Below are 14,552 nucleotides of genomic sequence, written 5' to 3'. Positions count from 1 at the left end.
GGTACCATTTTGGGGTACATAAGACTTTTTGATCACTTGGTATTACAATTTTGTGGAGCAAGGTGACCAAAAAATGGCTTTTTTTACACGTTTATTTTTTTTTTTTTTTTTTTTTACGGCGTTTACCTGACGGGGTGGATCATGTGATATTTTTATATAGCCAGTTTTTCTTTTTTTCCCTATTTTAAAAAATAAAATTTTTACTTTATTTTGGAAAAAGACGCTTTTTTTTTTTTACTTGAAACTTTAATTTTGTTTGTAAAACTTTATTTTTTTAACTTCAACTTTTGGGGTCTGATCCCCTTTTACAATGCATCAAAATACTTCTGTATTGTAATGAATTGGTTGTAAGTGTATTACTCCCAGGCTCGTACGGAAGACAGCCACGGTGCCTAGGGAAGGCATTGGGCTGCTGTGAAAGCCATTGGGTCCCCATCATAGCAGCAAGGGGACCCGATGGGACACCCCCGCACCCGCTGACCGTGGCAGTGCAAGGGTTAATGTGCCGGCATCAGTGTTTTCACCGATGCCGGCGCATACCGCAGGGCTCCGGCTATCTGTGACTGCCGGACCCCTGCAGCTGATCCGGAGGGTGCATCTCCTGCGCTGGGATTTGTGACCCTGATACCAGCGCCGTACAGGTATCCTACGGGTTAATTGACTCTTCTTTCCCATTTCTATTACTGTAATGTGGTTGACTTGCCTTCAGCTCATTGGTGTAGTAGTTGTAGAGAATGGCCCGTATCTCTACTTGTTCATATCTCACCACAGAATATGGAAGCTTCAAATCAATGAAGAAGTCCATCCTTACCTCAATATTATGAGGTTCAGACACACAGATACCTGCCAAGAAAATGTAGAAACAAAAAGAGAATATATCAAATTCCATGTGATTGATTGCAAATATAATCTATGTAAAATGTACATACAGTACAGACCAAAAGTTTGGACACACCTTCTCATTCAAAGAGTTTTCTTTATTTTCATGACTATGAAAATTGTAGATTCACACTGAAGGCATCAAAACTATGAATTAACACATGTGGAATTATATACATAACAAACAAGTGTGAAACAACTGAAAATATGTCATATTCTAGGTTCTTCAAAGTTGCCACTTTTGCTTTCATTACTGCTATGCACACTCTTGCATTCTCTTGATGAGCTTTCAAGAGGTAGTCCCCTGAAATGGTTTTCACTTCACAGGTGGTGCCCTGTCAGGTTTAACCACTTCAGCCCCCCTAGCTTAAAACACCCTTAATGACCAGGCCACTTTTTACACTTCTGACCTACACTACTTCACTGTTTATTGCTCGGTCATGCAACTTACCACCCAAATGAATTTTACCTCCTTTTCTTCTCACTAATAGAGCTTTCATTTGGTGGTATTTCATTGATGCTGACATTTTTACTTTTTTTGTTATTAATTGAAATTTACCGATTTTTTTGCAAAAAAATTAAATTTTTCACTTTCAGGTGTAATTTTTTTTTAAAAAAACGACATCCATTTTTCTCTAAATTTATTGTTCTACATGTCTTTGATAAAAAAAAAATGTTTGGGTAAAAAAAAAATGGTTTGAGTAAAAGTTATGTGAATTTCTGCTTTTTGAAGCAGCTCTGACTTTGAGCACCTGTCATGTTTCCTGAGGTTCTACAATGCCCAGACAGTAGAAAAACCCCACAAATGACCCCATTTCGGAAAGTAGACACCCTAAGGTATTCGCTGATGGGCATAGTGAGTTCATAGAACTTTTTATTTTTGGCACAAGTTAGCGGAAAATGATGATTTTTTTTTTTATTACAAAGTCTCATATTCCACTAACTTTGTGACAAAAAATAAAAACTTCCATGAACTCACTATACCCATCACGAAATAACATGGGGGGTTCTTCTTTCCAAAATGGGGGTCACTTGTGGGGTAGTTATACTGCCCTGGCCTTTTAGGGGCCCTAATGTGTGAGAAGTAGTTTGAAATCAAAATCTGTAAAAAATGGCCGGTGAAATCCTAAAGGTGCTTTTTGGAATGTGGGCCCCTTTGCCCACCTAGGCTACAAAAAAGTGTCACACATCTGGTATCGCCGTACTCAGGAGAAGTTGGGCAATGTGTTTTGGGGTGTCATTTTACATATACCCATGCTGGGTGAGATAAATATCTCGGTCAAATGCCAACTTTGTATAAAAAAATAGAAAAAGTTGTCTTTTGCCGAGATATTTCTCTCACCCAGCATGGGTATATGTAAAAAGACACCCCAAAAACACATTGCCCAACTTCTCCTGAGTACGGCGATGCCAGATGTGTGACACTTTTTTTGCAGCCTAGATGCGCAAAGGGGCCCAAATTCCTTTTAGGAGGGCATTTTTAGACATTTGGATCCCAGACTTCACGCTTTAGGGCCCCTAAAATGCCAGGGCAGTATAAATACAACACATGTGACCCCATTTTGGAAAAAAGACACCCCAAGGTATTCAATGAGGGGCATGGCGAGTTCACAGAATTTTTTTTTTAGCACAAGTTAGCGGAAATTAATTTTTGTTTTTTCTCACAAAGTCTCCCTTTACGCTAACTTGGGACAAAAATTTCAATCTTTCATGGACTCAATATGCCCCTCAGCGAATACCTTGGGGTGTCTTCTTTCCAAAATGGGGTCATTTGTGGGGTGTTTGTACTGCCCTGGCATTTGAGGATCTCCGCAATCATTACATGTATGGCCAGCATTAGGAGTTTCTGCTATTCTCCTTATATTGAGCATACGGGTAATGAGATTTTTTTTTCCGTTCAGCCTCTGTGCTGAATGAAAAAATGAACGGCACAGATTTCTTTATTCGCATCGATCAATGTGGATGAAAAAATCTCTGCCAAAAAAAAAGGAGGGGAAAGGCGTCTGCCAGGACATAGGAGCTCCGCCCAACATGTGGGTATAGCCTGTGGCCCTTTCAAAGAGCTTATTCAATTTGACCCTATACCGGGCGCGCTTGCTTGGGATGTATTGTTTGAAGCCAAGGCGCCCGGTAAAATGTATAAGGGACTCGTCTACGCAGATGTTTTGCTCAGGGGTATACAAATCTGCAAATTTGTTGTTGAAGTGGTCTATGAGGGGCCGAATTTTGTGGAGCCGGTCAAAAGCTGGGTGGCCTCTGGGACTGGAGGTGGTGTTGTCGCTAAAGTGCAGGAAACGCAGGATGGTCTCAAATCGTGTCCTGGACATAGCAGCAGAGAACATGGGCATGTGATGAATTGGGTTTGTGGACCAATATGACCGCAATTCATGCTTTTTGGTTAGACCCATGTTGAGGAGAAGGGCCAGAAAAATTTTAATTTCGGAAACTTGGACTGGTTTCCACCGGAAAGGCTGGCCACAATAGCTTACCGGGTTGGCGGCTATAAATTGAGTGGCATACCGATTTGTTTCTGCCATGACTAAGTCCAAGAGCTTCGCAGTCAAGATCAGCTCAAAAAACCCCAGTGCCGATCCGATCTGAGCTGTCTCAACCCGAACTCCAGACTGGGCGGTGAAAGGGGGAACTACAGGTGCGGCTGAAGTTGGGGACTGCCAATCAGGGTTTGCCAGCACCTCAGGGACTCTACGGGCCTGTCTGTGCGGTGGCTGCGACGGGGTAACTATTGCACGGGCCATTGTACCAGCTTCAACTGCCCTTCTGGTGCTCGCCACTTCACCATGTTGTACGGCAGTGCTGGTACTAGGTCCAGGATGGGCTGCGCTGCTGGTGTATGCCTCACCACGTAATCCGACAGCGCCAGCCCCACTCTGCTGCCCTTGAAACGGATCCTGCGCAACCTGAGGTCTAGCGACACGGGGCCGGGTACGCCTGGTGCTATCAGGGACCTCAACCTCCTCGTCCGAACTTTGGGTCAGACTGCCACTGCTTTCTATAGGTTCATATTCTGACCCGCTAGATTCATCAGATGAGGGTTCCCATTCCTCATCCGACTGGGTCAGAATCCTGTAGGCTTCTTCAGAAGAATACCCCCTGTTTGACATTTGGACTACTAAATTTAGGGGTATTCCCTGAGACTACCCAAGAAAAAAAGCAAGCCTGTCTTACAAATGGGAGGCTAGCGAAGTACCGGAGGCCGCTGCAATTGATAAAAAATATCAAAACAGATTTTTTTATCGCCGCAGCGCTTGTAAAGTGATTGTGCAGTGATCAAAAAAATATATATATTTTGTCACTGCGGTGGGGCGGGCGTGGGTGAACGCACGTGTGGGCGACCGATCAGGCCTGATCGGGCAAACACTGCATTTTGGGTGGAGGGCGAGCTAAGGTGACACTAATACTATTATAGATCTGACTGATCAGTTTTGATCACTTACAGATACTATAAAAGTACAAATGCTGTTTAGCGATACGCTAATCAGCGAATCAGTGACTGCGGTGCGGTGGGCTGGGCGCTAACTGACGCTAACTACCTAACCAAGGGGCCTAAACTATCCCTAAAACCTAACAGCCAATACCAGTGAAAAAAAAAAGTGACAGTTTACACTGATCACTTTTTTCCCTTTCACTAGGTGATTGACAGGGGTGATCAAGGGGTTAATTGGGGTGATGGGGGTGATCTGGGGCTAAGTGTGGTGCTGGTGGGTACTCACTGTGATGTCTGCTCCTCTGCTGGAACCAACCGACCAAAAGGACCAGCAGAGGAGCAGAAAAGCAATTTAACACCTTATATTTATAAATATAAGGTGTTAGATGGCTTGTGATTCGATTTTTTTTAAATCAGCAACCTGCCAGCGACGATCATTGGCTGGCAGGTTGCTGACGAAATACTCCTCTAACTTTTGCCAGCCCGCGATGCCCATGCGTGGGCCGGCTCTAACCGCCTCCAGGACGCATCCGTGCGTTAGGCGGTCCGGAGGCGGTTAATAAGTGGGATTTCGTGCCTTATAAATGGGGTTGGGACCATCAGTGGCGTTGAGGAGAAGTCAGGTGGATACACAGCTGATAGTCCTACTGAATAGACTGTTAGAATTTGTATTATGGCAAGAAAAAAGCAGCTAAGTAAAGAAAAACGAGTGGCCATCATTACTTTAAGAAATAAAGGTCAGTCAGTCAGCCGAAAATTTAGGAAAACTTTGAAAGTAAGGGCTATTTGACCATGAAGGAGAGTGATGGGGTGCTGCGCCAGATGACCTGGCCTCCACAGTCACTGGACCTGAACCCAATCGAGATGGTTTGGGGTGAGCTGGACTGCAGAGTCAAGGCAAAAGGGCCAACAAGTGCCAAGCATCTCTGGGAACTCCTTCAAGACTGTTGGAAGACCATTTCAGGGGACTACCTCTTGAAGCTCATCAAGAGAATGCCAAGAGTGTGCAAAGCAGTAATCAAAGCAAAAGGTGGCTACTTTGAAGAACCTAGAATATGACATATTTTCAGTTGTTTCACACTTGTTTGTTATGTATATAATTCCACATGTGTTAATTCATAGTTTTGATGCCTTCATAGTCATGAAAATAAAGAAAATAAAGAAAACTCTTTGAATGAGAAGGTGTGTCCAGAGTTACATTCTGTATTATACTCCAGAGCTGCACTCACTATTCTGCTGGTGCAGTCACTGTGTACATACATTACTTATTCTGATTGGATCCTGAGTTACATCCTGTATTATACTCCAGAGCTGATATCACTATTCTGATGATGGAATCACTGTGTACATTACATTACTTATCCTGTACTGATCCTTAGTTGCATCCTGTATTATACTACAGAGCTGCACTCACTATTCTGCTGGTGGAGTCACTGTGTACATACATTACATTACTTATCCTGGACTGATCCTGAGTTACATCCTGTATTACACTCCAGAGCTGCACTCACTATTCTGCTGGTGGAGTCACTGTGTACATACATTACATTACTTATCCTGTACTGATCCTGAGTTACATCCTGTATTATACTTCACAACTGCACTCTGCATTCTGCTGGTGGAGTCACTGTGTACATACATTACATTACTTATCCTGTACTGATCCTGAGTAGGGATGAGCGAACCCGAACTGTATAGTTCGGGTTCGTACCGAATTTTGGGGTGTCCGTGACACGGACCCGAACATTTTCGTAAAAGTCCGGGTTCGGGTTCGGTGCTTTCTTGGCGCTTTTTGAAAGGCTGCAAAGCAGCCAATGAACAAGCATCATACTACTTGCCCCAAGAGGCCATCACAGCCATGCCTACTATTGGCATGGCTGTGATTGGCCAGTGCAGCATGTGACCCAGCCTCTATTTAAGCTGGAGTCACGTAGCGCCGCACGTCACTCTGCTCTGATCAGTGTAGGGATAGGATGCAGCTGCTGCTGTTAGGGCGAGATTAGGCAGGGATTTATTTACTGAAGTGATCGATATACAGCTGTGTATCATACAACCTCTGCTATTCAATTGCTCACTGTTTTAAGGCTGCCCAGAGCGTTTTTCAGTCACTTTTTTCTGGGGTGATCGGCGACCATTTTGTGTCTTGTGGTGCGCCAGCACAAGCTGCCACCAAGTCAATTTTTAACCATCAATAGTGTTTTTTTTTTTTTTTGCTATATCCTACATCAGGGGCTTGGCTGTGCTTGCTATTTTATTGAGGGGTAAAATACAATTGCCAAAATAGCAGTACCCTAAATCTGGTGTTTCAGCTGTGGCCAGCCAATTGTAATACTGTCTGCTGTCTGCCGAAGCACAGTTTTTGTTCTGGGTTTAATACAATTCCAAACTTAGCAATTCCCTAAATTAGTGGTTTCTGCTCTATCAGGCCAAGGTTAAATCTATCCATAAAAGGGTATATTAGATTGAAGGTGCGGATAGGGTCATCCTCAATAACTTCACACGCTACCGTGCATTTCCAAGTCTAATTCTGTCCGTAAAAGGGATACCTGTCATCCAGCGCCTAAATACTAGGCCTACAATTTATATTCAGCTAAATCTGTCGTTACTGCTGTGCCTGTATTAGTGTAATACGGTACCTAAATAGATAGCCAGATAGTGTTAGGTGCCTGTAAAAAAAGACCTGAATTTGAATTCAATACATTGGGCCAAATATTTTTTTTCTTATTGTGGTGAACGGTAACAATGAGGAAAACATCTAGTTAGGGACGCGGACACGGACATGGTCGTGATGGTGTTAGTGGACCCTCTGGTGCTGGGAGAGGACGTGGTCGTTCTGCCACAGCCACACGTCCTAGTGAACCAACTACCTCAGGTCCCAGTAGCCACCAGAATTTACAGCGATATTTGGTGGGGCCCAATGCCGTTCTAAGGATGGTAAGGCCTGAGCAGGTACAGGCATTAAAATAAGGGGTTGGGTCAGCACAACCTGCCTGTAGGTGCACATCACTATGGCGAAATACATATACAAACGGAAAATGCAAATGTGATCGCACACTACATCCAGCACTCTGCCCTCCATGCTGGATGAGACATTGGTTTATATTTAGGCCAAAGCATAGTAAGCCACTCACCGCGTCAAGGTTGTCTCATGAGTGGTCCCTAACTCTTGTTCCTACCTGTTCATGGGCCATGACAGCCACATAAAATCCAGGGAATGCAGGTCAGCATGCAAGCCAAGTACACTTTGCTTGTAACCCCGTCCGGTGCCATTACAGCCTTCATCGGATCCAGGGATGCAAGTACCAACATGCATGCTGAACCCACCATATACTTCTCCTGGAGCCAGATGGCTAATGGTAGGTTCTATACAAGCAGACTCAGTTTTATACTGACTTTAAAACCAGCCTCAAGGACAGATTAACTGGTCAGGTGTGCAATGACTCCAAGGAGATCGCCACACCTCCAATATATACTACAAAGAAAAAAATAAGGGGTTGGGTCAGCACAACCTGCCTGCAGGTGCACATCACTATGGCGAAATACATATACAAACGGAAAATGTAAATGTGATCGCACACTACATCCAGCACTCTGCCCTCCATGCTGGATGAGACATTGGTTTATATTTTGGCCAAAGCATAGTAAGCCACTCACCGCGTCAAGGTTGTCTCATGAGTGGTCCCTAACTCTTGTTCCTACCTGTTCATGGGCCATGACAGCCACATAAAATCCAGGGAATGCAGGTCAGCATGCAAGCCAAGTACACTTTGCTTGTAACCCCGTCCGTACAGGCATTAGTCAATTGGGTGGCCGACAGTGGATCCAGCACGTTCACATCATCTCCCACCCAGTCTTCTGCAGAAAGCTCACAGATGGCGCCTGAAAACCAAGCCCATCAGTCTGTCACATCACCCCCATGCATATCAGGGAAACTGTCTGAGCCTCAAGTTATGCAGCAGTCTCTTATGCTGTTTGAAGACTCTGCTGGCAGGGTTGCCCAAGGGCATCCATCTAGCCCTTCCCCAGGGGTGGAGGAGATAGAATGCACCACTTATGTTTCCTGATGAGGACATGGGAATACCACCTCAGCACGTCTCTGATGATGACGAAACACAGGTGCCAACTGCTGCGTCTTTCTGCAGTGTGAAGACTGAACAGGAGGTCAGGGAGGAAGACTGGGTGGAAGACGATGCAGGGGACAATGAGGTCCTAGACCCCACATTGGATGAAGGTCGTGCCACTGACTTTCAGAATTCGGAGGAAGAGGCAGTGGTGAGACCGAGCCAACAGCGTAGCAAAAGAGGGAGCAGTGGGCAAAAGCAGAACACCCGCCGCCAAGAGAGTCCGTCTGCTACTGGCCACCGCCATCTGGGACCGAGCACCCCAAAGGCAGCTTCAAGGAGTTCCCTGGCGTGGCAGTTCTTCAAACAATGTGCTGACGACAAGACCAGAGTGGTTTGCACGCTGTGCCATCAGAGCCTGAAGCGAGGCATTAACGTTCTGAACCTTAGCACAACCTGCATGACCAGGCACCTGCATGCAATGAACTGCAGTGGAGTAAACACCTTAAAAACAAGGAACTCACTCAGGCTCCCCCTGCTACCTTTTCTGCTGCTGCCGCCTCAGCCTCTTCCACAGCCTCTGGAGGAACGTTGGCACCTGCCGCCCAGCAAACAGAGGATGTACCACCAACACCACCACCTCCGTCACAAAGCATCTCAACCATGTCACACGGCAGCGTTCAGCTCTCCATCTCACAAACATTTGAAATGCTGTCATTCAGGCTGGTGGACACAGACCGCTTCAAACAGCTCTTGTCGCTTGCTGTCCCACAGTATGTTGTTCCCAGCCGCCACTACTTCTCCAAGCGAGCCGTGCCTTCCCTGTACAACCAAGTATCCGATAAAATCAAGTGTGCACTGCGCAACGCCATCTGTGGCAAGGTCCACCTAACCACAGATACGTGGACCAGTAAGCACAGCCAGGGACGCTATATCTCCCTAACTGCACACTGGGTAAATGTAGTGGCGGCTGGGCCCCAGGCGAAGAGCTGTTTGGCGCACGTCCTTCCGCCGCCAAGGATCGCAGGGCAACATTCTTTGCCTCCTGTTGCCTCCTCCTCCTACTCGGCTTCCTCCTCCTCTTCTTCCACCTGCTCATCCAGTCAGCCACACACCTTCACCACCAACTTCAGCACAGCCCGGGGTAAACGTCAGCAGGCCATTCTGAAACTCATATGTTTGGGGGACAGGCCCAACACCGCACAGGAGTTGTGGCGGGGTATAGAACAACAGACCGACGAGTGGTTGCTGCCGGTGAGCCTCAAGCCCGGCCTGGTGGTGTGCGATAATGGGCGAAATCTCGTTGCAGCTCTGGGACTAGCCGGTTTGACGCACATCCCTTGCCTGGCGCATGTGCTGAATTTGGTGGTGCAGAAGTTCATTCACAACAACCACGACATGTCAGAGCTGCTGCATAAAGTGCGGGCCGTCTGTGCGCGCTTCCGGCGTTCACATCCTGCCGCTGCTCGCCTGTCTGCGCTACAGCGTAACTTCGGCCTTCCCGCTCACCGCCTCATATGCGACGTGCCCACCAGGTGGAACTCCACCTTGCACATGCTGGACAGACTGTGCGAGCAGCAGCAGGCCATAGTGGAGTTTCAGCTGCAGCACGCACGGGTCAGTCGCACTGCGGAACAGCACCACTTCACCACCAATGACTGGGCCTCCATGCGAGACTTGTGTGCCCTGTTGCGCTGTTTCGAGTACTCCACCAACATGGCCAGTGGCGATGACGCCGTTATCAGCGTTACAATACCACTTCTATGTCTCCTTGAGAAAACACTTAGGGCGATGATGGAAGAGGAGGTGGCCCAGGAGGAGGAGGAGGAGAAAGAGGGGTCATTTTTAGCACTTTCAGGCCAGTCTCTTCGAAGTGACTCAGAGGGAGTTTTTTTGCATCAGCAGAGGCCAGGTACAAATGTGGCCAGACATGGCCCACTACTGGAGGACGAGGAGGACGAGGATGAGGAGGAGGTGGAGGAGGATGAGGATGAAGCATGTTCACAGCGGGGTGGCACCCAACGCAGCTCGCGCCCATCACTGGTGCGTGGCTGGGGGGAAACGCAGGACGATGATGATACGCCTCCCACAGAGGACAGCTTGTCCTTACCTCTGGGCAGCCTGGCACACATGAGCGACTACATGCTGCAGTGCCTGCACAACGACAGCAGAGTTGCCCACATTTTAACGTGTGCGGACTACTGGGTTGCCACCCTGCTGGATCCCCGGTACAAAGACAATGTGCCCACCTTACTTCCTGCACTGGAGCGTGATAGGAAGATGCGCGAGTACAAGCGCACGTTGGTAGACGCGCTACTGAGAGCATTCCCAAATGTCACAGGGGAACAAGTGGAAGCCCAAGGCGAAGGCAGAGGAAGAGCAAGAGGTCGCCAACGCAGCTGTGTCACGGCCAGCTCCTCTGAGGGCAGGGTTAGCATGGCAGAGATGTGGAAAAGTTTTGTCACCACGCCACAGCTAACTGCACCACCACCTGATACGGAACGTGTTAGCAGGAGGCAACATTTCACTAACATGGTGGAACAGTACCTGTGCACACCCCTCCACGTACTGACTGATGGTTCGGCCCCATTCAACTTCTGGGTCTCCAAATTGTCCACGTGGCCAGAGCTAGCCTTTTATACCTTGGAGGTGCTGGCCTGCCCGGCGGCCAGCGTTTTGTCTGAACGTGTATTCAGCACGGCAGGGGGCGTCATTACAGACAAACGCAGCCGCCTGTCCACAGCCAATGTGGACAAGCTGACGTTCATAAAAATTAACCAAGCATGGATCCCACAGGACCTGTCCATCCCTTGTGCAGATTAGACATTTATAACTACCTCCCCTTAACCATATATTATTGTACTTCAGGGCACTTCCTCATTCAATCCTATTTTTATTTTCATTTTACCATTATATTGCGGGGCAACCCAAAGTTGAATGAACCTCTCCTCTGTCTGGGTGCCAGGGCCTAAAAATATCTGAGACAGTGGCCTGTTCCAGTGGTGGGTGCCGTGAAGCCTGATTCTCAGCTATGCTATGAAGCCTGATTCTCTGCTATGGGACCTCTCTCCTCTGTCTGGGTGCCGGGGCCTAAATATCTGACAATGGCCTGTTCCAGTGGTGGGTGATGTGAAGCCTGATTCTCTGCTATGACATGAAGCCTGATTCTCTGCTATGACTTGAAGCCTGATTCTCTGCTATGACTTGAAGCCTGATTCTCTGCCATGAGACCTCTCTCCAATTGATATTGGTTAATTTTAATTCATTTTATTTTTATTTAAATTCATTTCCCTATCCACATTTTTTTGCAGGTGATTTACCTACATTTTGCTGCCTTTTGCAGCCCTCTAGCCCTTTCCTGGGCTATTTTACAGCCGTTTTAGTGCCGAAAAGTTCGGGTCCCTATTGACTTCAATGGGGTTTGGGTTCGGGGCGAAGTTCGGGTCGAGTTCGGATCCCGAACCCGAACATTTCCGGGAAGTTCGGCCGAACTTCTCGAACATCCAGGTGTTCGCTCAACTCTAGTCCTGAGTTAATTCCAGTGTTATACTCCAGAGCTGTACTCACTATTCTGCTGGTGCAGTCACTGAGTACATACATTACATTCCTTATCCTGTACTGATCCGGAGTTACATTCTGTATTATACTCCAGAGCTGCACTCACTATTCTGCTGGTGCAGTCACTTTGTACATACATTACTTATCGTACATACATAACATTACTTATCCTGTACTGATCCTGAGTTACATCCAGTGTTATACTCCAGAGCTGCACTCACTATTCTGCTGGTGCAGTCACTGTGTACATACATTAATAATCCTGTACTGATCCCGAGTTACATCCTGTATTATACTTTAGAGCTGTATTTTTTTTTCATGCACCGAGACTAGTTGCAGTCACTGTTATATTCTAAAATGCAATAACAATGCTGCTGTTTATTAGAAACTCTCAACAAGCTTGTAGACAGACAACTCCTAGCAGTATAGCTGAGCTCTAATAGGACCAGTTCATAAGGACTCATGCACATGGCAATTACTGTTTTTACGGTCCCATTGAGAAGAAATGGTCTGCAGCTGATCTGCAAAAATGCGGATCGGATGCAGAGGAAAACTACGGTTGTGTGCATGAGCCCTAAGGTTGAAAGAAGACAAGACATACATCCACCCGGGTTAGCCTATTATCTAGTGATAAGCGTACATAACTGATAATTTGGGTTGAATGAATCGAAGTATCCGAATTGGAATTCTATCAGAATTTCAGGAAAAATATGATTTGCTGCGAAGCTGAATTTCCTTTTGCTTTGTGGTAAGGGCTCTTTCACACTTGCGTTATTGTCTTCCGGCATAGAGTTCCGTCGTCGGGACTCTATGCCGGAAGAATACTGATCAGGATTATCCTAATGCATTCTGAATGGAGAGTAATCCGTTCAGGATGCATCAGGATGTCTTCAGTTCCGGTACGGAACGTTTTTTGGCCGGAGAAAATACCGCAGCATGCTGCGCTTTTTGCTCCGGCCAAAAATCCTGAAGACTTGCCGCAAGGCCGGATCCGGGATCAATGCCCATTGAAAGGCATTGATCCGGATCCGGCCTTAAGCTAAACGTCGTTTCGGCGCATTGCCGGAGCCGACATTTAGCTTTTTCTGAATGGTTACCATGGCTGCCGGGACGCTAAAGTCCTGACAGCCATGGTAAGTGTAGCGGGGAGCGGGGGAGCAGCATACTTACCGTCCGTGCGGCTCCCCGGGCGCTCCAGAGTGACGTCAGGGCGCCCCAAGCGCATGGATCACGTGATCACATGGATCACGTCATCCATGCGCATGGGGCGCTCTGACGTCACTCTGGAGCGCCCGGGGAGCCGCACGGACTGTAAGTATACCGCTCCCCCGCTCCCCGCTCCTACTATGGCAACCAGGACTTTAATAGCGTCCTGGGTGCCATAGTAACACTGAAAGCATTTGGAAGACGGTTCCGTCTTCAAATGCTTTCAGTACACTTGCGTTGTTACGGATCCGGCAGGCACCTCCGGCAACGGAAGTGCATGCCGGATCCCAACAACGCAAGTGTGAAAGAGGCCTAACAAATCAATTTTCTATGAAATGGTGTAAAAAAAAAAAAAAAAATACATACTCACCTCATCCATTTGAGCGCAAAGAGGGCACCTTGATTGAAGATCCCGCGCAAAATCTTGTGCGCTGTGACATATGACGTCACCACCCCGGCTAGCTATATGATGTCATTATGCACCAGACGAGATTTCACGTGGGATCTTCAATCAAGAGGGCCGCGGTGGCCTCTTTGCGCTCATATGAATAAGGCAAGTATTTTTTCTTTCACTGATTAACCCCTGAAAAGCCCTTATTTTTATCTCAGATACCACGATCAGCAATGAATGCGGCATCTGGGAGATTCAATGACGAGGCTGGCGCCACCGGTGTTCCCCATTATTGCACCCGCTACTGACAAAGAAATGCTCGTCATGAAGCAAATTTATTCGTGAAATTCGGCGAAGCAATAGAATTTTGCAAAACTTCACTCAACACTACTGATAATCATGCCGATTCCTAGTTCCGTACATGACTTAAAATGTATTGCCTCCAATGAGTCTCTTAATATAAAATACAAAACTTCAGTTACGGTAAGTAGTGAAGCTTACCTAGGGATCGGGAGTTATATTGATGAACTAACCAGGTTCTCTCAGCGCTACTATCATTCTACAAAGTTGATTCATAGGAAGGCAAAAAATACCCCTTGAGAAGGAGAAGAAATTCCTTCCCAACTCGAGTCATGCAATCAGAATAACTCCGAGGTTAAACGACCCTTCTCCAGAATTCTAGTAACTAGAATAATAATGTGAAAGACAGGCATAGCAGCGCTCTTCAAACTGTATATGATCTATATACAAACTATTAAGGATGAGCAAATAGGTTCTACAAGTTCAGGATTCACTCTGAATTTCTCCAAAAATTTGGATTCACACAAAGCCGAATTATTTATGATTCGTTTCAGGTGAACCAGAGAGAGATAGCAATTTGTATATAGCCTTTCTAGAAACCAGTCGTATCGCCTGGCATACAATGCTCATGCATATTTTTTGGTCTCCCTGAAGATAAAGAGCATCCGAAGAGTAGAAAGAGAACTAGCTTGCATGAGAAGTGTAAGCTTTG

At 46.7% G+C, this 14,552-nt stretch overlaps 1 protein-coding gene across 1 annotated transcript in view; it reads right to left on the bottom strand.

The window, feature by feature from the left end:
* The window catches only part of LOC120986498 (complement C3-like), a 445,179-nt gene that overhangs the window by 210,562 nt on the left and 220,065 nt on the right, over positions 1-14,552 (bottom strand). Inside the window, exon 23 of the mRNA XM_040415121.1 lies at positions 704-843. Coding sequence (XP_040271055.1) covers positions 704-843 — 140 coding nt within the window. The remainder of the gene's footprint in view (positions 1-703; positions 844-14,552) is intronic.

The sequence above is a fragment of the Bufo bufo genome, chromosome 1, assembly GCF_905171765.1.
Source record: "Bufo bufo chromosome 1, aBufBuf1.1, whole genome shotgun sequence".
Lineage (NCBI taxonomy): Eukaryota > Metazoa > Chordata > Amphibia > Anura > Bufonidae > Bufo > Bufo bufo.
This window is presented reverse-complemented; position numbering and strand designations above follow the sequence as displayed.